Source organism: Tachypleus tridentatus, chromosome 11, assembly GCF_004210375.1.
Source record: "Tachypleus tridentatus isolate NWPU-2018 chromosome 11, ASM421037v1, whole genome shotgun sequence".
Lineage (NCBI taxonomy): Eukaryota > Metazoa > Arthropoda > Merostomata > Xiphosura > Limulidae > Tachypleus > Tachypleus tridentatus.
The window spans coordinates 43,635,834-43,658,617 of NC_134835.1; the positions used below are offsets into that span (position 1 = coordinate 43,635,834).

A 22,784-nucleotide genomic window follows, 5' to 3' on the forward strand; every position below is an offset into this window, starting at 1 on the left:
TTACTTTGTACTAGGTGACTGTATCTAAAAAAGTGGCCACCAAGTGTATTGCTTGCTAAAAGCATAACTAATCAATCAGTATTATAATAAGTGTTTTAATTTTCTCATATGTTTAAATGTTTTGTGTTCTAGTCGCCAACAGTCAAAGATCTGTTGCAGTACGGGATTCAGATTGCAGAAGGTATGAAATATTTATCGGAATTGAAGTTTGTCCACAGAGACTTGGCAGCAAGAAACTGCATGTAAGTGTTTCAGAAATATGTTTATCAAGAAACTGCATGTAAGTGTTCCAGAAACATGTTATCCATTCTGAATTACATATTTTGTAAAAATTGCAAAAGACATTAAAATAAGCTTTAGTGAACTGTGTGTGTTTTTCTTATAACAAAACCGATGTGGCTATCTGCTGTGTCCACCAAGGGGAATCAAACCCCTGATTTTAGTGTTGTAAGTCTGGAGATCTGCTGCTGTCACAGCAGGGGAGTTATTGAAGTGAAACAGTAGTTTTTGATATTTTTTGTCTTATTTACTTGTTGTTAGTTCTTGGTGTTGTTTTTGTCTTACTTACTTGTTGTTTTTGTCTTACTTACTTGTTGTTTTTGTCTTACTCGTCAGTTGTTGCTTTTTTGTCTTACTTACTTGTTGTTAGTTTTATTTTACTTGCTAAAGATAAACACTTGGTAGTAAAGAACTTACACAAATGTAGACGTTATCGTTAATGAGCTGGGCTGCAGATCAAAAGGCTCAAGCTGTAGTATGTGTAGTTAAACAGTGGCCACATTTTCAGCTATCGGAGACTTTATAACTAGAGCAGATAATTCCTTTATCTAGGGGTGATAGTGGGGCTGACTTATTTGCACTCTTCTGGTTAACAGTTTTAAAATACAGGTCCCAAGCATGATCTAATGGTTAGCATGATGTGAATATTTTATTTTATAGTTCGCGTCCGTGGTGCTAAAACACATTATAACAGTGATGGTTAAATTCCACTATGCAATTAAAACAGTGCAAGAACTTGCAGAGAGTGTTGTTGACCAGCTGTCTTCCCTCTAGTTTATCAGCTTTAAACTGTGTATCTTTGTTTGCAACAAACAAGCAAAAAATTTAATTAGGAACGTCTATACTTGAACCCTAAAGAAATCTGATATAGCTTCCCTATTTATTCAAGTTGAAAATAACAGTATCCATTTATTAAAGTTTTATTCCTTCTCTGATAATTTCTAACGTCAAGTGATAATAAAACAGATGCTCTGGAACAGGTCTTAAATAACTTCTTGTTCACCACTGAACAATATTTATAACCTCTGTATCTTTATTGTGCTGTCGTTCTTCATCATCTGTGCAATTTCTTGTTGAAACCTCTGTTTACTACTTCACATCTCATCATTTCAATATGCAGACCTTTTTTACATCTTCATTAAGTAATAACTGCTATATTTTTGCATTTTTCCCTAGTTTTTTACACCATACACCTGCAGTGGAAAAGTTTGACATAAGTCATTTTTATTGAAAATAAAGGAAAAACCCAGCATCACCATTGAGTGAGAACTCAGCTTGACACAGTTGAGATAGAAACATGGATTTTATTCTATATAGAACTTAGCTTGACATAGTTGAGATAGAAACATGGGTTTCAATCTATATAGAATGTCCCCCTATTGGCTTTGTGGTATGTCTGCAGACTCACTCCACTAGAAACTGGGTTTCGATACTCGTGTTGGGCAGAGCACAGATAGTCCATTGTGTAGCATTGTGCTTGCTTCTAAACAAGCAATCAGTTTATCTATCTAGAACTCAGTTTGACACAGTTGAGATAGAAACATATTTATCATTTAGTATAGTCTTTAGTTTGACACAGTTAAGATAGGAACATAGGTATCATTCTATATAGTGTTTAGTTTGACACAGCTAAGATAGAAAGATAGTTATCTTTCTATATATAGTATTTAGTTTGACACAGCTAAGATAGAAACATAGTAATCATTCTATATATGGGCTTTAGTTTGACACAGTTGAGATAGTAAAATAGGTATCATTCTACTTAAGTAAATCTTATTTCATATTCAATTGCACATTTGTCTTTATTATTTCATAGATTGTGGTTGACTTTTCAGGCTGGACGAGGACCACACTGTCAAGGTAGCTGACTTCGGCTTGTCACGTGATATTTACGAACGTGACTACTATAGCAGTGACAACAAGAAAACCAAACTCCCTGTAAAGTGGATGGCTCCAGAGAGCTTAGAGAAAGGGACATACAACACTAAGACTGACGTGGTACGTCTCTCTTTTAACTCCCAATAACAAAGAAAAGTTAGTGCTATTTAAAAATCATTTTTCACACGAAGCCTTTCAGTTAGTTTCATTGCGGTTCGAGTACTATGGTTTGTTAATAATTACTAATACGCCCGTAAACTTTCAGATTCATCATTTTAAAATGTTTAAAGTGAAAATCACTAATATAATCTACCTCCCACTTACTGGATCCTGAAACTGTTTTAGAAAATATTTAACGGCGAATTTGTCATCATTGTAGTTTGCTCTAAATTCTAAGTTTATAGTTATAGATATTTGACAAATAACGATGAGCCATTATTTGGAATTTTTTCAAAAATCTATTCACGAATTGAAGATACTCTAGTTAGAAAACTCTTCGAAATACAACCAACAGGTATTACAAATGGTGTAAACCAGTCGAAATCATTTGAGATAATACTGCCTAAAAACTCAACAACCAAATTTTTTTTAGAGTCTACATTGAATGATTTATTCACGTTTTAACTAAACATTTAGTCTTAGTGGCTAGCGCGTCTGAACTTAAAATTCGGATATCCATGGTTCGCGACCTGTTGCCTAAAAAATGCGCTATAAACTTTGGAACCATGGATTATAATAGTGATGGTCCAATCCCAGTGTTTTATTACAAAAAAGAAACCCATAAATGGTCATGTGGATGATGTTGAGTAGCTGTCACGTTAAAATGTGGGACGGTTAAGCAAAATCAGCCGTTAATGTAGAATTGTAAAATCAGACAAACTAATCACTTAGTGACGTGTCCTTAAGCTGCAAGGTAAATAAGTTTCTAAGTAGTAAATGGATGGTGGCCTAACTTAAATTCTTATAAGCTTATTCATAAAACTGTAGATGAGTGCCTATATTTCACAATACTCGCTAGATATCGTTGTATACAAACAACATTCCCTTGAAAATTATGCATGTGGTACGTCAAAACTAGTTCGCGTGTTCGAATCCCCGTCTCACCAAACATGCTCGCCCTTTCAGCCGTGAGATAGGAACATAAGTGACAGTCAATCCCACTATTCCTTGGTAAAAGAGTAGCCCACAAATTGGCGGTGGGTGATGATGCCTTCCCTCTAGTCTTACATTGCAAAATTATGGATGACTGGCTCAAATAGCCCTCGTGTAGTTTTGCGCGAAATTCAAACCAAACTAAAACTACTTGAAATAATGTGTGAGTGTACGTGTATTTTCTTAAGGCAAAATCTCATCGGACTATTTACTGTATTCACCGAGGAAATCGAATCCCTGTTTCTAGCGTTTTAAATCCAAATATTTACCGCTCTTCCACCGGAGGACGCGGAATAATGAATTTCATACGTGTGTACATTTATGTTTGTTCTTCGTTACTTAATTTGTGGTTAAAGAGCCATTAATCTTTACAATATTCGTATCACAAAATAATAATTAATTCGATTAAATTATTTTTCTTTTTCAGAAATTTAGTAAACGAAGCAAACAGTCTTTGTTCGGAGACAAATATGAAAAAAACAACAACACGAAAAACAGTTCATCCATGTTAAAAGTTCATTTTCCTTTTTCACAAACATAAAATACAAAACTCTAGCACCCGTTACGGTCAGTCTCAACAGCAACAACAAAAAACTATTATTTTACTAAACACATTTTTATAAACCACATATGCCATTACTTCAAATTTTCGTTCAACCAAAGGAGTTATTTTACATGAGGGTTATCTGCACTAGCCGTCCCTCCCTCATTTAGCTGTGTGGGACTAGAGGGAAAGCAGCTAGTCATCCTCACCCACTGCCAACTCTTGGGCTACTCTTTTACCAATAAATAGTGGGAGTGGCCGTAACATTATAACCCCCCCACGACTGAAAGGGCGAGTATGTTTGGTGCGACGAGGAACCCGCAACCCTCAGATTACGAATCGAGTGCCTCAACCACCTAGCCATTAGTCGTGTCAAGCTAGTTGAGTTAGAAAACGTAACACATTCTAGAGAGCAATCAAATATATATGTAAACTGATTTCGCTTTGATGACATACAGCTAAAATTTGTTTGTCTTTAAGCACAATACTATACAATGAACAATCTCTGCTGTTCGCACTGCATTTATCGAAATCCGATTTTTAATGTTATTAATCCTGTGAATTACTGCTGAACCACAAGAGAAAGCTTTTCATTTCAATGACGGCAGATTTTTTAAAAAATAATATATTTTTTATATATTTAATATATTTAATATTTAAAAATAATATAATAATTGATGTGTTACTTGAGGGATTAAAAAGTTCTTAAACATGAAGTGTTTTATTGGGAATACTTGACATAAAACAACAACTTTTACGTAGGAAAATGGTTTAATTCTAAATGAAACATCCATGCCCTAGTATATGTGACTTTAAATATTATTTTAGTACCTGTTATAAGGGTCTGACATGGCCTCGTGGTGTGGGTGCTCAACTTGCAATATACGAACCGCGGGTTCGAATCACCGTCACTGAATATACTTGCCATTTTAGTCATGGAGACGTCTAATATAATATATATGTCTAAACTTAATATTCGTTGGTAAGAAGAGAGCGGTATATGATGCTGAAGAATTGTTGCTTTACCACTAGTCTCACACTTCTCAAATAGGGACGACTAGAGCAGATATGGATCTAGTAGCTTTGCGCGTAATTCAAAACAAAGTAAGCCAACCCGAAAATATTTCTTTGTTCTTCATTAGTTTTAAATGTTCAGAAAGAAAATACGTTAAAAATAAGCTATTCGTTTGTGTCAGGCATTTTTAATGCCTATTTTTCTTTATATATTTTTTTAATTTGTATCACAAATAGTCTGTCAGTAATCATTTCGTTAAATTAATTTTATTAATTTGTATCTAACAATGCTTTACAAGAAAGAAACCTCATTCAGTTCATTTGGTTATCATAGGAAATAGTTAAATGTGAATTAAAACCGAATTAACGTTATTTATTCAAACTGATAACTGGTTTCATTGTTTCACTATTGTTGAAATATTTTTAATAATTGTATGACTGGTTTTCTCGAAATATAATAATTCTTATTTTATTGTTTTCCACATCAAGTGACAGGAGCACGTGAAACAGCTTAATCTATCACGTGTTTCTGGGTAAGAGTTGACTAAGACAAGATAAAACAAAAGATATAGAGTAATCTTTACCTAAGACGATGGATTTAATTAAACACGTGACAATTATCATTTTAGTGGTCATTTGGTGTGGTTTTATGGGAGCTCTTGACTCGTGGGGTCACTCCATACCCGGATGTTGACAATTGGGATATCTTGAACTACCTTAAACAAGACAGAAGGATGCCTCAGCCTTCTTATTGTCCAGACCTCCTGTAAGTACACCTAACAAATATATGTATGTACGAAATAAATAAATGACACCTTTGAACATAAATTTTAATTCCGTGTTTATCAGAAACAGTGGGAGATCGTGACTATTCATTCATTTTTTTTTTTTTTACAGTTTCCTAAGAAATGTTATTAAGAACGTGTATAACTAAATTTTGTTACACTGATACACGAAGTACAAAGGAAAGAAAACGATATTTCAAAATAAGACAGTTATCAGTTTAATTCTTAGCGAAGATCTTAATTACTATAATTTTAAGTACAAATAAATATGATGTGTGTTTACAATACATGCACTTTAGTCTTTCCTAGTTTACAATAGTGTTGAGCGAAGTCAAACGATGCGTGGCTATTGTTGTATTCTGAAGAACTAGGAGTAGTAAACAGAGACTTTTATGAAATTTCACACAGATGCATATGATAAAACAGGGTATGAGTTGTAACACTCAAATTTATTTTTGCTTATTTGTTTATCAGCAGTTGCTACAGGAATAGGAAAGAAAGCTATTGGTTATTAAGGTTTAATTCTTTTATGGATTTTGGAAGAATTCCAATTTAGAATATTGATTTATTAACCCTGAGTTTGTTTTCGTGTTGTCCACCTCAGTTACGATTCAAATATTGCATCGAACTAACTCAGTATAATAAATATCAAATTATCAAAAAAAACAAAAACATTTAGAAATTATATAAAATGGGACAAATAGAAAACTCCACAAAAATTGGTGTTACAGAGCCAGGACAGAACACGTTCAAAGGATAACTATGATGACACCAGGACAGAACACGTTCAAAGGATAACTATGATGACATCAGGACAGAACACGTTCAAAGGATAACTATGATGACATCAGGACAGAACACGTTCAAAGGATAACTATGATGACATCAGGACAGAACACGTTCAAAGGATAACTATGATGACATCAGGACAGAACACGTTCAAAGGATAACTATGATGACATCAGGACAGAACACGTTCAAAGGATAACTATGATGACATCAGGACAGAACACGTTCAAAGGATAACTATGATGACATCAGGACAGAACACGTTCAAAGGATAACTATGATGACATCAGGACAGAACACGTTCAAAGGATAACTATGATGACATCAGGACAGAACACGTTCAAAGGATAACTATGATGACATCAGGACAGAACACGTTCAAAGGATAACTATGATGACACCAGGACAGAAAACGTTCAAAGGATAACTATGATGACACCAGGACAGAACACGTTCAAAGGATAACTATGATGACACCAGGACAGAACACGTTCAAAGGATAACTATGATGACATCAGGACAGAACACGTTCAAAGGATAACTATGATGACATCAGGACAGAACACGTTCAAAGGATAACTATGATGACATCAGGACAGAACACGTTCAAAGGATAACTATGATGACACCAGGACAGAACACGTTCAAAGGATAACTATGATGACATCAGGACAGAACACGTTCAAAGGATAACTATGATGACATCAGGACAGAACACGTTCAAAGGATAACTATGATGACATCAGGACAGAACACGTTCAAAGGATAACTATGATGACATCAGGACAGAACACGTTCAAAGGATAACTATGATGACATCAGGACAGAACACGTTCAAAGGATAACCATGATGACATCAGGACAGAACACGTTCAAAGGATAACTATGATGACATCAGGACAGAACACGTTCAAAGGATAACTATGATGACATCAGGACAGAACACGTTCAAAGGATAACTATGATGACACCAGGACAGAACACGTTCAAAGGATAACTATGATGACACCAGGACAGAACACGTTCAAAGGATAACTATGATGACATCAGGACAGAACACGTTCAAAGGATAACTATGATGACATCAGGACAGAACACGTTCAAAGGATAACTATGATGACATCAGGACAGAACACGTTCAAAGGATAACTATGATGACATCAGGACAGAACACGTTCAAAGGATAACTATGATGACATCAGGACAGAACACGTTCAAAGGATAACTATGATGACACCAGGACAGAACACGTTCAAAGGATAACTATGATGACATCAGGACAGAACACGTTCAAAGGATAACTATGATGACATCAGGACAGAACACGTTCAAAGGATAACTATGATGACATCAGGACAGAACACGTTCAAAGGATAACTATGATGACATCAGGACAGAACACGTTCAAAGGATAACTATGATGACATCAGGACAGAACACGTTCAAAGGATAACTATGATGACATCATAGTCTTTCTGAAAAATAAAATACTGTTTTTACTTTGCCACTGTTCTTTAGCAGACCTATTATTAAAGTTAATTGAATTAGATCTTAGGGAGCTCCAAAGAGAGCTCTTGGGTCACTGTGCATTGCACAACCTGCGCATCCTACGTGGCCGCCGCTGATACTGAGCAAGTTTATATTTTTGCCTGTTACAGCACTCAGTGTAAAGAACTGACTAAAAAATTTTAGCGAAATCAATCACTTTTTATATAAAATAGGTCATCCTTCCCAGCAGTAACTATTGAGATTCATTGTAAAAAATATTTGTGTGTGTGTGATTCATGCTTTTAAGAGCATCGTAACCCAGAAACAAGTTTGTGCACAAGTAAGTTAATAAATAATATGTTTTTAAAATGCCTACGTAGTTAGACCCCAGAGGATATTCATAGGGTTAAGTGAATTATCTATAGCAATGATAATTAGGACCTGGAAGCTTTGTTTTAAATCTATTTATTTTTATATTTTATTAATTGTTATCTTTTTTAAGTAATTTATTACAACATGTAAATTTATTGTGCCATTTCCTTGCCATTTGAACCGATTTTAAGAGACTAGTAATATGGTGCAGAAGCATCTCTAGGTGTTTAAAAGATTCGGGTCTCGGACTCATAGATGCAGAAATATTCGGTGTTTCAGGTTGATACCTATTACGGTTTTATATTGTAATTTTTCAAGACACCAACTTCGGATTCGGGGCAATGCCACATGGGATCCGGACACGGACCTCGTGTGCCAGTGCCTAGCGACGACTAATTTTTGTTTACGCTAACAGTTTCTTGTTTTCTCAAGGTACAAAGTGATGTTGGGTTGCTGGGCTGAAGATCCGAAGAAACGTCCGTCGTTTGGAGAATTGGAAGAGGAATTACAAGGAGTAATAACAAAACTCGAACAAAAAAGCAAACAGCGTCGTGTAGGCCTTAACGTTACTTACGTGAATTACCCTACCCCTGCGGGAAATAATCATCTGCAAGAAGCTGGCAGTTCTTAAGCGCCAAACCAACTATTATCCGAAAAAAAAAATCGAAGAGTGACGTCCTATGAGTTACAGTTTATCAGGCGAGTTTATCGAGTGAGGCCATTAGGTTCAACGGTGATGAACTAAATCAAAAAAATGAATAATGCACAATTACCTTTATGCTGTGGTACTGTAAGAGGTACCGTGCAGGCCTTTAAATGGGACGAAAAGTTGTACAAAGGACGACGTACAAAGGCATAGAAATTTAGGTTTGAAATGTGTGTCTATCTTAGAGACTTATTTAACTTCCTGACTGAAATGAGAAAAGACGAGAATCAAAAATACTTTAACTTAGATAACATGTGTAATATTAACATGAGGACTAGAAAACAAAGGGCAAGTAATCTTACAGAATGTGAATCTTTATCTTCATTCAATAGTTTATGCAATCTTTGACACGTCGTTGTTATCTACAATCTATTTTATCCAGTCAGAAAAAGTTAATTATAATTCAAAACCTATTTATTTCTTCAGAATTTATACAGTCTATGAAATATTATCATCCAAAACAATGTTTTTGTCAGCGTTTATACAGTTTGTGAAACGTCGTAATCATCCAAAACATTGTTTTGCCAAAGTTTATACAACCTGTGAAACTTTATTATAATGTTAAGGAAAGTTAACATTGGTGCCTCTGCCTATAGAGTTGCTTCAGTTTATATTTAAACTTCAAGTTGTATAAGTGTTTTTTCTTCTAAACAAGAAACTTATGAAATGAAAAATCTGGAGCAATTTCTTACGTAAGAAATGAGTTTGAATGTTGTAGTTAACTTGACCCTGTATACCGGAGAACTGAGTTCATCAAAACTACATGCTGATAATATATAATGCACGGGAGAACAGAAACTATGCCTTGATTGATGCATGTTATCTGTGAAGGACTGACTTTCATTGCTCAGAAATGGATGAACGTCGTGTTACGTCAGAGTGACTGTTAGTGTGCCTGTGATACTTTCAGTGATGGTTGATTTCATCTTGCATCACAATATTTTATTTCCACATTATTGTTGTATAAGTGAAGTAACTGTTACATATATATATATAGCGTTTAATTTGTGCATTAAGATATTTCAAATGTTACATAGTTTTACGTTTAAGATGATGAGTTGGATATGAAGATGAATCAAAAGTTCTGTAATCAAATCTCGTTCCTGAAGATGAACTTCAAAATAAGCAGCAGATTAACATGTTTATAGTGAATTGACTCCGTGGGTCTTTTGTTAATAACAAGAACAGAGATCCCAGAGTTTCATCAAAACGAATCACTTAAATAAGAACTTAAAAATCAGCTAAAGTTTGATTCATATTTTATTAAATTTTATATGAATAGTTACTTTTTTCATCATTCAAAACTGCGATACTAAAGTACAATGAGCTGACAATTCTGGTCCTTTAAAAATACTTTGTTTTATATAAAACTTAATAATTCTTTGGTACTATGTTTGCTGCTTTGCAGAAAACTTAACAATAAACACTTCATTTCGTAGAAAAGTTAACAATACCGATTCCTTATGAAACCTTTTTTTTTTTGTTCCATAGAAAAGGTTAACAATACCGATTTCTTAGGAATCATTTTTCATTCCAAAGAGAAAATTAACAATATTAGTTTCTGAGGAAACCTCTTTGTTCCATACAGAAAGTTAACAATACTGATTCATTGGGAAACCTATTTGTTGTTCCATAGAAAAAGTTAACAATACCGATTCTTTAGAAAATCTCTTCTCATTCCTTAGAAAACGTTAACAATACTGATTCCCTGAAAAAGATTTTTGTTTCATAGAAAAAGCTAACAATAGTGATTTCTGAGGAAATATTTTTGTTGTTTCATAGAAAATATTAATAATACCAGTTCCTTACAAAATCTCTTGTCGTTCCATAGAAAATGTTAACAATACTGATTCCTTAGGAAACCTCTTTGTTGTTCCGTAGAGAAAGATAACAATACTGATCCTTTAGGAATCCTAGTTTGTTGTTTAATAAAACAGTTATCAGTACCAGTTTCTTAGGAAACCTCTTTGTCGTTTCATAAAAAGTGTTAACAATTCTGATTACTTAAGAAACCTCTGTTATTCCATATAACAAAAACGAGTCCTAAGAAAATCTCTTGTCATTCCGTAGAAAAAGTTAACAATACTGGTTTTTTAGGAAACCTCTATTTTTTATTCCCTAGAAGAAGTTAACAATACTGATTCCTTAGGAGACCTATATTTTTTATTCCATAGAAAAAATTAACAATACTGATTCTATAGAAAACATTTTGTCATTCCATAGAAAAGTTAACAATACTAATTCCCTAGGGATTCTTTTTGTTGTTCCATAGAAAAAATTAAGATACTGATTCCTTAGATAAATCGTTTGTCATTCTATAGAAAAAGTTAACAATACTGATTCCCTAGGAAGCCTCTTTGTGTTCTATAGAAAACATTAGCAACACTGATTTTAGGAAACCTATTTTGTTATTCCATAGGAAAGGTTAACAATTCTGATTCCTAGAAAACATTTTTTTTGTGTTTCATAGAAAAGTTAACAATACTAATTCCTTATCAAATCTTTTTGTCATTTCACAGAAAAAGTTACCAATACTGATTCTTTAGGAAACTTTTGTTGTTCCATAGAAAAATTAACAATACTGATTCCTTAGAAAATCTCTTGTCATTTCATAGAAAAATTTAAAAATACTGATTATTTAGGAACCACAGTCGTATATTTTAACACACACACACACAAAATTAATGAACGCGAAAATAAAAAAATCACGTCAACAAACTATGCCGAAAACTCATGTTTTTGCAGTTGAAACAAATCTAATTAATGGGGATAAAGTTTCTAATTTTTGTAAAAAAGGTTACACATTGCGAAAGCGATGTAGACACTCAACGTACGTGATGCTGTATATAGTATGGCTAGATGATGTTTCACTATCGTTTATGTATAGCTTGTAACTTATTTGAATACTTTGTTACGGGTTCAAATGCTCACTGTCCCTATAAACCGCGGTGTTGTACGATGTACTACTAAAGTTAAGATTTTATGTCAGAGTATCTTAGGGTATTAAAACGTTTATTTTTTAAAACTATTATAATCTGTCTTCTATGTTTATTTATAATCAGTTCTTTTGTCACTCTTTTATGGTTATCTCTATTATAACCCCATGGATTACTGTTTTAATGTGTGTGTTTTTGTTTTGTTTTTCAAGCCAGAGATTTAAATACGATTTATTCAATTTTTTTAACGGTTTAATACTGAAATCAGTTATTCGAAGAAAAACTACATTGTTCTGACTAAAATAACAGATTTTGTTTTTTCTTTAAAACTTGTAATTCCTGATCATTTTCATTTGAGTATATGCTGAAGAGTGCATGAAATTAAATTCTTTATGGAAAGAGAAATAGTTCAATATTTCTGTCATTTTCGCGCATTTATTTCAACACCTAATGCACATTAACTTTATCGTGTTCCCTATTTTAATATGTACTTGACTTCTAATAACATACCTGTTAATTTTCATGAAAGCTTAGAATCTTTAATTCCGTGTTCTATGTTCTACCTAAGAATTTAAACAAAGTATTTGAGAGGATTCTTTTAACCCATTAGAATAATTACAATCAGGTTACCGTTTTAATTGCGACGACCAATCTATCCTTTCTAAACGTAAGAAGTATCGAACACACAATTCACAGAAATTAACAAGGTTTTATGTTATTTTATTTTTATATTGATACGTATAACCAGTGTTAATTCTTCTCGTTAAAATTCACTTTCACTCTTAAACGTATTTTCTTCTCAGCTGCTTTTACGCGTAGCGAAAAGAACATAACTTCTCTTTATGTTGATTTTCTCTTTCATTTTTTTTTATAAATGTAACCATTATAACATAGTTTTTTAATAATTCGTTTACACCGGTTTCAAATACTATGTATTTATCTGCCATAGCTTATTCAAGAGAACAAATACATATTTATTGATTGCATTCATACATACATATTCCTTATTCAAGTGTAGTAAAAAAATCTGGTAATCTTTCAAAAAAAATGGAAGAGTTTGAGAAGCAACTCTGTACCCGTATTTGTTTGTTCTTCAGGGTTTATACAGGGTGTTCGGAAAGTCACTTTGCACTTATATATTTATTAACAGACATGTTTCAATATAGAATACAGGAGGTAAATATGAATGACAATTATAAACAATGTTGAAAGTGACCACCGTTGGCATCAATACAGGCCTGGATCCTTCTTATTTTGTTTCTAAACACCGCTATCAGTTGCTGGCTTGAAATAGATTGAATGAATGCTGTTATCGCTGCTTTCAAAACTCCACAATGACTTTCCAAACACCCTGTATAATCGTGTATAATGTATTAGTAATTTAGAACGACTCTATTGTCTCGTGTTTCTTTGATAGAGAATGCCACATTCTCTTCTGGAGCTAGTGGGATATCACAAACTTTGTAATCCGGAGCTGCTGGGACATAACGAACATTTTAATCTGGAGCTAGTGGGATATCAGAAACTTTGTAATTTGGAGTTGTTGGGATATACCGAATATTGTAATCTGCAGCTAGTGAGAAATCGTTCATTGTGGCGCGAAATCTGTTAATTACCAGTCGCAGTATTTTGTAATATACTATAGAATGTTAACATATTTTGTTTGAATGTTGATTTATTTTGTGTGATTGCTTTCTGTAAAGAAAACTAAATAATAAACCAATTGCAATATTTTATGTGTTATATTATTCAATATTTATAAAATTTATTTAGATACTTAAGCTTTTGTAAATCAAACTAACTTACAAATAACATGAAATATACCTTGAATACACGAGTTAATTGCATGTGGTCAGGTAGTTAAGGCACTCGACTCGTAATCAGAGGGTTGCGGGTTCGAATTCTCGTCACACCATATTTGCTCGCTCTTTCAGCCGTAAGGGCGTTATGATGTGACGCTCAATCCCATTATTCGTTGATAAAAAAGTAGCCCAAGAGTTGGTGGTGGGTAGTGGTGACTAGCTGCCTTTCCTCTAGTCTTATACTTCTAAATTAGGGGCGGATAGCGCAGATAGCCCCCGTATAGCTTCGCGCGAAATTAAACAAACGAACAAATAAATACTTGCATAAAAACAACGATGCTTGTTTAGTTACGAAACAAACGCCAAGGAAATTAATAGGAAGAATAAAAATAAGCAAGTAGCACGAGTTTTAACAAATAAAGATATTATACTGTAATTTATCTGATAACATAAATATGTTATCAGTCCATCGGGACACCAGTGATTGATAAATCTGTTAAACTCTTGTACGCCGTGGGAGAACCAGATACACTCAGAGTCTTGTTATACCAGACTTAATGATTATCACCTAAAACCTGCGAACCAATCAACAACATGTAAAATAAGGAAAGGAAGGCCTGTAATTCTTAAAACTAGTTCTATATACCTTCCTTTCAAAATAAATATAATATACATAGGACTGGATCATGATAGCTGGACAGTTACGTGCAAAACAAATACGCCATTTTGAAGATACAATCAAAGAATAAACGTAAATAACAGTTCCATATTTTGCATGCATCACGAGTCTGGTTTGCTATCGAAATACTAATCACATGGAAATAACTATATAGTAATTTTATAGCGGCCCCATTTCTGACATCTTTTAAAGTTTCATTATTAAATTTATAACTTATTGACAAAGTGAAGAAACATTCTATTAAGATTGGAGCAATATTTTTTATTATAAGTAAGAAGTAATTTTATATTCTGATATATTTGAACATTATTAATTTTCTTTTTTTAAAACAAAACTTATTAAAAGTGTGTGTTGTGTGTTTCCTTATAGCAAAGCCACGTCGGGCTATCTGCTAAGCCCACCGAGGATAATGGAATCCCTGATTATAGCGTTGTAAATCCGTAGACTTACCGCTGTACTTGAAAGGGCCCTTGTTAAGAGCCACTTTCAGTACAAATAAAACATTTTGAAAACCACAGAAAGCTAGCATTTTTATACGAAACCCAAAATATAGCGTTGTCTTTATTATTTATCAAACAACATTTATGTTACCCTTTCTTTAGTGTATTTACTGGGGAATAATATTTTAAACGATGTCCCCAGTGGCATGACGGTATGTCTGAAGACATACAACGCTTAAAACTGGCTTGAGATATCCGAGACGGGGAGAAAATAAAATAGCCTTTTTTGTTTTTTTTAATTTCGCGCAAAGCTACACAAGGGCAATCTGCGCTATCATTCCCCAATTTAGCAGTGTAAAGCTAGAGGGAAGCATCATAACCCACCACAAGCTCTTGATTTACTATTTTACCAACGAATAGTGGAATTCCCCGTCACATTATAACGCCCTTACAACTAAAAGGGCCAACGTGTTTGACGTAACAGGAATTTGAACCCACGACCCTCAAATAATGAGTCGAACGTCCTAATCGCATGGCCATTGTATAGCCCCTTTGTATAACTTTGTACATAATTACAAACAAAAACAAAAGAAAACGTCTCAAACAAGACAAGTAGAAATCATGTATTATTGTAAAGGACATTAGGACATTCTTATTTGGGTTCGAACTCTACCAATTATGGCAACAAAGTTTTTTAACTTATCGTTTTAACAAAATAACAGAGTTTGATGAAATTACCTTAAAATGCAATAAAGAGTTTTCTTAAAAACAAAACATATTAGTTTCGAGTTTAAATCTGTTTGTTTGTGTGTGTTTTTTCTTATAGAAAAGCCACATTGGGTGATCTGCTGAGCCCATCAAGTGGAATCGAACTGTTTATTTTAGCGTTGTAAATCCGTAGACTTACCGCTGTACTAATGGGGACAAATTCATTTCTTAAACAAACTAACAAAAAAGAAAATTAGTAATTTCTTCACACCGTAATCACAAATACTTCAGTTAACAGATTCTGTTCTTTGTATTTTAACTATAATATCCTTAGTTCATCATATAGAAATTGAGTTGTTTTAATGGAAGCTTTGAACGGGAAAAATTCTAGCCCAATTTCTTATACAAAATTTTGCCTGGTTCAATTAGAGTTCGATCTTCTAAAAAAGCTATTAAACTTTCGTAATCCTGTTTTATTGTTGATGAAAAGTTTTCCCAAGACAAAACTCTTTTTGCTCAGGTCTGACCTGAGGACATTCTGACCTTTACTTCTACTTTGTTTGTTTGTTTTTTAATTTCGCGAAAAGCTACTCGAGGGCAATCTGCGCTAAACATCACTAATTTTGCAGTGTAAGACTAGAGGAAGAGCAGCTCGTCATCACCACCCACCGCCAACTATTGGGTTACTCTTTAACTAACGAATAATGGGATTGACCGTCACATAATAACGCCCCCATGGCTGAAAAGGCTAGCATGTTTGGTGCGACGGGGATTCGAATCCGCGACCTATAAATTACGAGTCGAACGCATTAACCTACATGGCCATGCTGGGTTTACTTGTGCTTTAAAAATGGTTTTCAACATGTATATAATATACAGTACACTATAAATTTAGTTGAAACACAAAATAAACGTTTTTCACCCATTATCTCCTCCTAGAGAGACAGAGTCAGATTTACGGATTCACAATGCTAAAAGGTAGGTTTTGATTCTCAACGGTGCGCACTGTAAATAGCTCAGTGTGGGTTTAGTATGAAGTACACAGTTAATTCTTAAGTAAATTCCTAAGGCTTTCATTCGTTCAGTTCTGTTCATTAATATCGAAGTCTGTCAGTCAGGGTACGACGTAAGGCGATATAATGCTCGTAATTAGAATAACAAAACATATTATTCGATAATATAACTTTTGTTTCACAATTTATTATCATCTTTCGATGAAACTATAATGTTCATAACTTCATACATATTTTACTTTTACACGTTTGTTTGTTTTGGAATTTCGCACAAAGCTACTCGAGGGCTATCGGTGCTAATCGTCCCTAATTTAGCAGTGTAAGACTAGAGGGAAGGCAGCTAGTCATCACCACCCACCGCCAACTCTTGGGCTACTCTTTTACCAACGAATAGTGGGATTGACCGTCACATTATACACCCCCACGGCTGGGAGGGCGAGCATGTTTAGCGCGACGCGGGCGCGAACCCGCGACCCTCAGATTACGAAGCGCACGCCTTAACGCGCTTGGCCATGCCAGGCCTACTTTTACCCAAATAAGCTTTAAAGGTTAGGATAGGGTAAACATTATTATTAGACATTCAAATGTTGTGTTTTAACAAACATAGCGACAAAAAAGGCCTTTCCAGTACATTACTTTGTAAAAAGTCAATGGATGGAGAAAGTGAAGAAAAAGTAATCATTAAATGAAAATTTCTCCACAAAATATCTAATAATGAGCACAAAAATAGTAATGCTAGAAAGCTCTAAAGAATTATTTGATTTGATTGCAAATATTTCAAAATATCAGATTTTGAATCTCTTGAACTAACATACTCATTCTTTAAGCCATCGAGGCGTTTCAAGTGTCACTTTTCCATTAATGTAGCCACAGATATGGCAAAAGTGACTACGCGTATCCACTTGTTACTTCAAAATAATGGATGATAAACGAAGATAGCCCTTTAATAAACACAGGAAAAACAATTTCACACCCAGTATTTTTAATGACTTTATCGGCTAAAAGTGGCCTTTGAAACAGCTTTAGTTCGGTTTCACTGTGAGTTCTCTCTTCACATTTATGTTGTCGTAACGTGAAAATCATTTCTAAGTTCAAACCCAAGTTTTCACGTCTCGTATATTAAATTCTTAATGACAAATAATAAATAGAAATAATAACTTTCCTTTGGTTTCATCTTCACAATTTAATATTTATTGAATAAGCTTTGAGCTTCTTCGGCGTTCAAAATTCACTTCACTCTATAACAATTAGTATGGTTGAAGAATTATTATCATAAAACTTGTTATACTTCTGTACCCTACGTAGTATCTCGATATTGTGGAAAGGACGCACATGATGTGTTCGCACGTTTGCAGCTTGTCGTTCAAGAATATTACCTTCGGGAATTTGTAAAACTTTGTTGTGATATCCTAACAAATGGATTGAAGAAGGATAGAATAATATTTTGTTTCAATTGAAAACAAATTAAAACTAAAGATTATATCTGTGTTTTTCTTTCCCATTCTTTATCAATAAATGTAGTCAGTCGGTACGTGTAGGGCGAAAGTGTATAGACGAAACGAATACTCTTCCCACGTAAAACCAAAGCAAACAAAAAAGGACCAATATCCGTAAGACAAAAGTATTAGAAAGAATAAAAAGAAGTCGTTCAATGCATATAACTTACCAATAATCGAGCACAAGAAATAAATAAATCTTTATTCCATAGTTTATTTAAGTTTATTTAATATTGCTTATTAAATATTGAAAGTGGAATTTGTCTTTCTATCGTTTTGAAATCTCATTTTCTTTATTTTTATCTTAATTTTATATTAATATAAAAAAATTGGCGAATGTCTCAGCTCTCTGTCCAAAAACCGTTGCGCTTGTTACTTTCACTTCTCACATCATAGTTTGTTTACGGTTCGATTGTTGTGTGAAGACCTTTAGCCTGAGATATTAGTTGCAAAACAATTACTTTCAGAAAGACTGAATAACTAAAGAAAAAGATATTTTTTACAGTTACGTTCTGATTTTCAGCGTTCCAGGTTTTATGAGCCGTTCTTTGTCATCAGTAAATGTTCCGCAGTTATAGACGACGCCGAAAGCAATACGTCGTCTGCTAATGCTTAAAGTCATCTTCATCACAGTGGATGGGATAGCGAACGTTTGCAAGTATTGTACGCTATATTTTGTTTCAAAAGAAAACATGATAGAAAATGCATTTGAGTAATGTCAACGTGATGTTTAAAAATGCAATACTTCGTAAGATTAGTGTTTAAAACTTAAGCTAGAAAATGTGACGACGGCAGTTGTTGCCGAGTGGTTAAAACGATGGACTTGAAATCCATTGGGATATTCCCACGTAGGTACGAATCATACCGACTGCGAGTGATGTAACTTTGAATATCCTGAGAGAAGTGGAATCGTTTGCACTATTAGTAGTTTCGATAACAATCCATAATTTCGGTGAAGTGAAATTCTTCTCAATTAATTTCAATGAATTCCGCTAGAGTCCAGCGAAATGTGTCTGAGAGAGTAATTGTGACATTCTATGGATAACTTTTCATATATACATTTATAGTAAAACGATCAAGTGTTGTTTTATTTACGAACTAACCTTTAAAGACATAGACTTTAAGGATGCTTTCTTATTATTTAAAGAATACTGGTGTTGGAACGTTTAGCAATTATGTTCTGGAAATATACGTTGGAATTTTTATATCATGCGAAGTTTTGGCAACTAAGTATGCCATTTTCAGTTTAATAGCTTCTCTACTTACATATTCTAAAGTGTCGATTAATTCCATTCGAAAAAGAATAAACAAACACAATGTAGGCAAAATGGTAAATGTTTCGCAGTCGGTAGGATTCGAAACTACGCGGGAAAATCCCAATGGATTTCAAATCCATCGCCTTAACCACTCGGCCTCGACTGCGGTTACTTGTATTTTCAAGTGAGCTTTTCTTCTCAATGGGAAATAAAATTAAATTTGAGCATGTTTAATATACAAGTAATAAAATCATGTGATATATCATTTAACTAAGAAGTGTTTAAAAACTTCATACTATTTGAACGTTGCTCTCATTTCAATGGGAGCTGTCACAACACTAAAATATTATGCTCTATCATTGACCACAAAACTTAATCTACACAGTATAGCAACCGTGGCTATCTAATGAGTAGCGTATATAATTAGTAAAGTGTGGTGTCTGTGCATCCGATTGTTTTCTCTCTTCATCGGTATTCGATCTATGTTTTTGATTACTGACGGTAAGTTTGAGCGTAATTATTTTCTTTCCTCCCACAAATTGTTGTTTTGTTTCTCCTGTTAGAGAATCTTCGATATTAATCCTTGTTAGGTGATGATTGACTAACATTATGTTACATATTGTCCATTGTCTGTGGTTATAAATAACATCCCCCTTTTGTGCCTCGTCCAGTTCGTAGGGTAATATTAATTCGTATATTTTCACCAACTTCTCTCATGCATGATCGCACTATCGGTCCGTATTCACAGTACGGCTCCTTCTTAAAGAACGAAAAAAAAATTGACGTTCCTCATCCTAAAAATAAACAAAGGATAAACGTCTGTGCTGTGAACCTCATCACAGTTTCTGACTTAGAATATAGTTTTTAAGAACAAACCTTTTCAAACTGAAATCGTGAAGTCTTCAATTAATATCCAACCATTCCCTATTAAAGAACGGCCATTCACGAATATGACCTACTTTTACCCAATTGAATCCAACGTTATAATTCTCGCAAAGGGCGTCAATTGATCGCAAATATTTCGAAAGGTCGCACATCTGTACTACGTGGGCCTGGCATGGCCTAGCGCGTAAAGGCGTGCGCTTCGTAATCCGAGGGTCCCAGGTTCGTGCCGGAGTCGCGCCAAACATGCTCGCCCTCCCAGCAGTGGGGGCGTTATAATGTAACAGTCAATCCCACTTTTCGTTGGTAAAGAGTAGCCCATAAGTTGGCGGTGGGTGGTGATGACTTACACTGTTAAATTAGGGACGGCAAGCGCAGATAGCCCCGAGTAGCTTTGTGCGAAATTCCAAAACAAACAAACAAACTGTACTACGTGAATGAACATGCTCGTCTTTTAAGCCATCGAGGCGATAAAATATCACTTTTAGAGTAATGTAGCCCTAGCCTTATCTTCGTTTTTGTCTGTAGCTTCAAAAAATGTGACACTAGACAAAGATAGTCCTTTAGTAAGAAAGAAAAAAAATTTCACAACCAGTATTTTTAATAATTTTATCGTCTAAAAGTGGCCTTTGAAACAGCTCTAGTTCGGTTTCACTGTGAGTTCTCTCTTCACATTTATGTTGTCGTAACGTGAAAATCATTTCTAAGTTCAAACCCAAGTTTTCACGTCTCGTGTATTAAATTCTTAATGAGCTTTAATAAATAGAAATAATAACTTTCCTTTGGTTTCATCTTCACAATTTAATATTTATTGAATAAGCTTTGAGCTTCTTCGGCGTTCAAAATTCACTTCACTCTATAACAATTAGTATTGTTGAAGAATTATTATCATAAAACTTGTTATACTTCTGTACCCTACGTAGCATCTTGATATTGTGGAAAGGACGCACATGATGTGTTCGCACGTTTGTAGCTTGTCGTTCAAGAATATTACCTTCGGGAATTTGTAAAACTTTGTTGTGATATCCTAACAAATGGCTTGAAGAAGGATATAATAATATTTTGTTTCAATTGTAAACAAATTAAAACTAAAGATTATATCTGTGTTTTCTTTCCCATTCTTTATCAATAAATGTAGTCAGTCGGTAAGAGTATGGCGAAAGTGTACAGACGAAACGAATACTCTTCCCACGTAAAACCGAAGCAAACAAAGAAGGACCAATATCCGTAAGACAAAAGTATTAGAAAGAATAAAAGAAGTCGTTCAATGCATATAACTTACCAATAATCGAGCACAAGAAATAAATGAATCTTTATTCCATAGTTTATTTAAGTTTATTTAATATTGCTTATTAAATATTGAAAGTGGAATTTGTCTTTCTATCGTTTTGAAATCTCATTTTCTTTATTTTTATCCTAATTTTATATTAATATAAAAAATTGGCGAATGTCTCAGCTCTCTGTCCAAAAACCGTTGCGCTTGTTACTTTCACTTCTCACATCATAGTTTGTTTACTGTTCGATTGTTGTGTGAAGACCTTTAGCCTGAGATATTAGTTCCAAAACAATTACTTTCAGAAAGACTGAATAATTAAAGAAAAAGATATTTTTACAGTTACGTTCTGATTTTCAGCGTTCCAGGTTTTATGAGCCGTTCTTTGTCATCAGTAAATGTTCCGCAGTTATAGACGACGCCGAAAGCAATACGTCGTCTGCTAATGCTTAAAGTCATTTTCATCACAGTGGATGGGATAGCGAACGTTTGCAAGTATTGTACGCTATATTTTGTTTCAAAAGAAAACATGATAGAAAATGCATTTGAGTAATGTCAACGTGATGTTTAAAAATGCAATACTTCGTAAGAGTAGTGTTTAAAACTTAAACTAGAAAATGGAAAAACAATTTTACATCCAGTATTTTTAATACTGGCTGGTTACTGTTGGTTCTAAAAGTTTCGATATGAAGACGAAAGTGTTGAAGACCACGAAGATCATGGAAGGAAGTCATCCTTGGATGAAAACACATTAAGGGAAGCAGGTGAGATATACCCTTGCACACCAGTACGTGAGATTGCAGAAAAGATAGACACAAACAAATCAAGAATCATTGTAAAGACGAAAAGTTGAATAAGTGGATTTGGCACGAGCTGACTGAAGAACAATAAAATCGGCGTTATGATACCTGTAAAGGATGGCACTCCAAAATTTGAACAAATTGGGATTCGAGGTTCTGCCTCATTCACCTCCTTCCCCAAACCTTTCCTCTGCAGATTTTGAAAACTGTTCAACAATAAACTCTGCAGCAGCAGAGGAAGCTTTCAGGGAGTTCACTAATTACAGAAACTCTGATTTCTATAGCAGGGGCATAACCAGCAAAATTATGTTGAAGCAAAGGGTGCCTTCCGTTACCCACAAAAACTCGTCCTACACTTTGAGACTCAAGATGCATTATAAGAGTAACGTCCAAACCCCACTATTCGATTAGAGTAGACCAAGAATTCGCGATGAGTACTGTTCACTCACTGCCCTTCCTGTAGTTTATGGGTTCCAGATTAGCGTACTCTAA

General features: G+C 34.2%; 1 protein-coding gene and 1 non-coding gene across 9 annotated transcripts in view; one reads left to right on the top strand and one right to left on the bottom strand.

Annotated features, from left to right (window-relative positions):
- The window catches only part of LOC143232052 (hepatocyte growth factor receptor-like), a 125,886-nt gene extending 113,538 nt beyond the window's left edge, over nucleotides 1–12,348 (top strand). For all 8 annotated transcript variants that reach the window (XM_076467072.1, XM_076467074.1, XM_076467067.1 and 5 more), the window contains 4 exons: nucleotides 133–242; nucleotides 2,115–2,277; nucleotides 5,497–5,633; nucleotides 8,734–12,348. In XM_076467072.1, coding sequence (XP_076323187.1) covers nucleotides 133–242; nucleotides 2,115–2,277; nucleotides 5,497–5,633; nucleotides 8,734–8,932 — 609 coding nt within the window. In that variant the 3' untranslated portion in view covers nucleotides 8,933–12,348. The remainder of the gene's footprint in view (nucleotides 1–132; nucleotides 243–2,114; nucleotides 2,278–5,496; nucleotides 5,634–8,733) is intronic.
- A 7,073-nt stretch (nucleotides 12,349–19,421) lies between these two features.
- On the bottom strand, nucleotides 19,422–19,503 carry TRNAS-UGA (transfer RNA serine (anticodon UGA)). The gene has a single exon. It is a non-coding gene; the product is annotated as a tRNA-Ser (tRNA).
- Nucleotides 19,504–22,784: the final 3,281 nt, after the last annotated feature.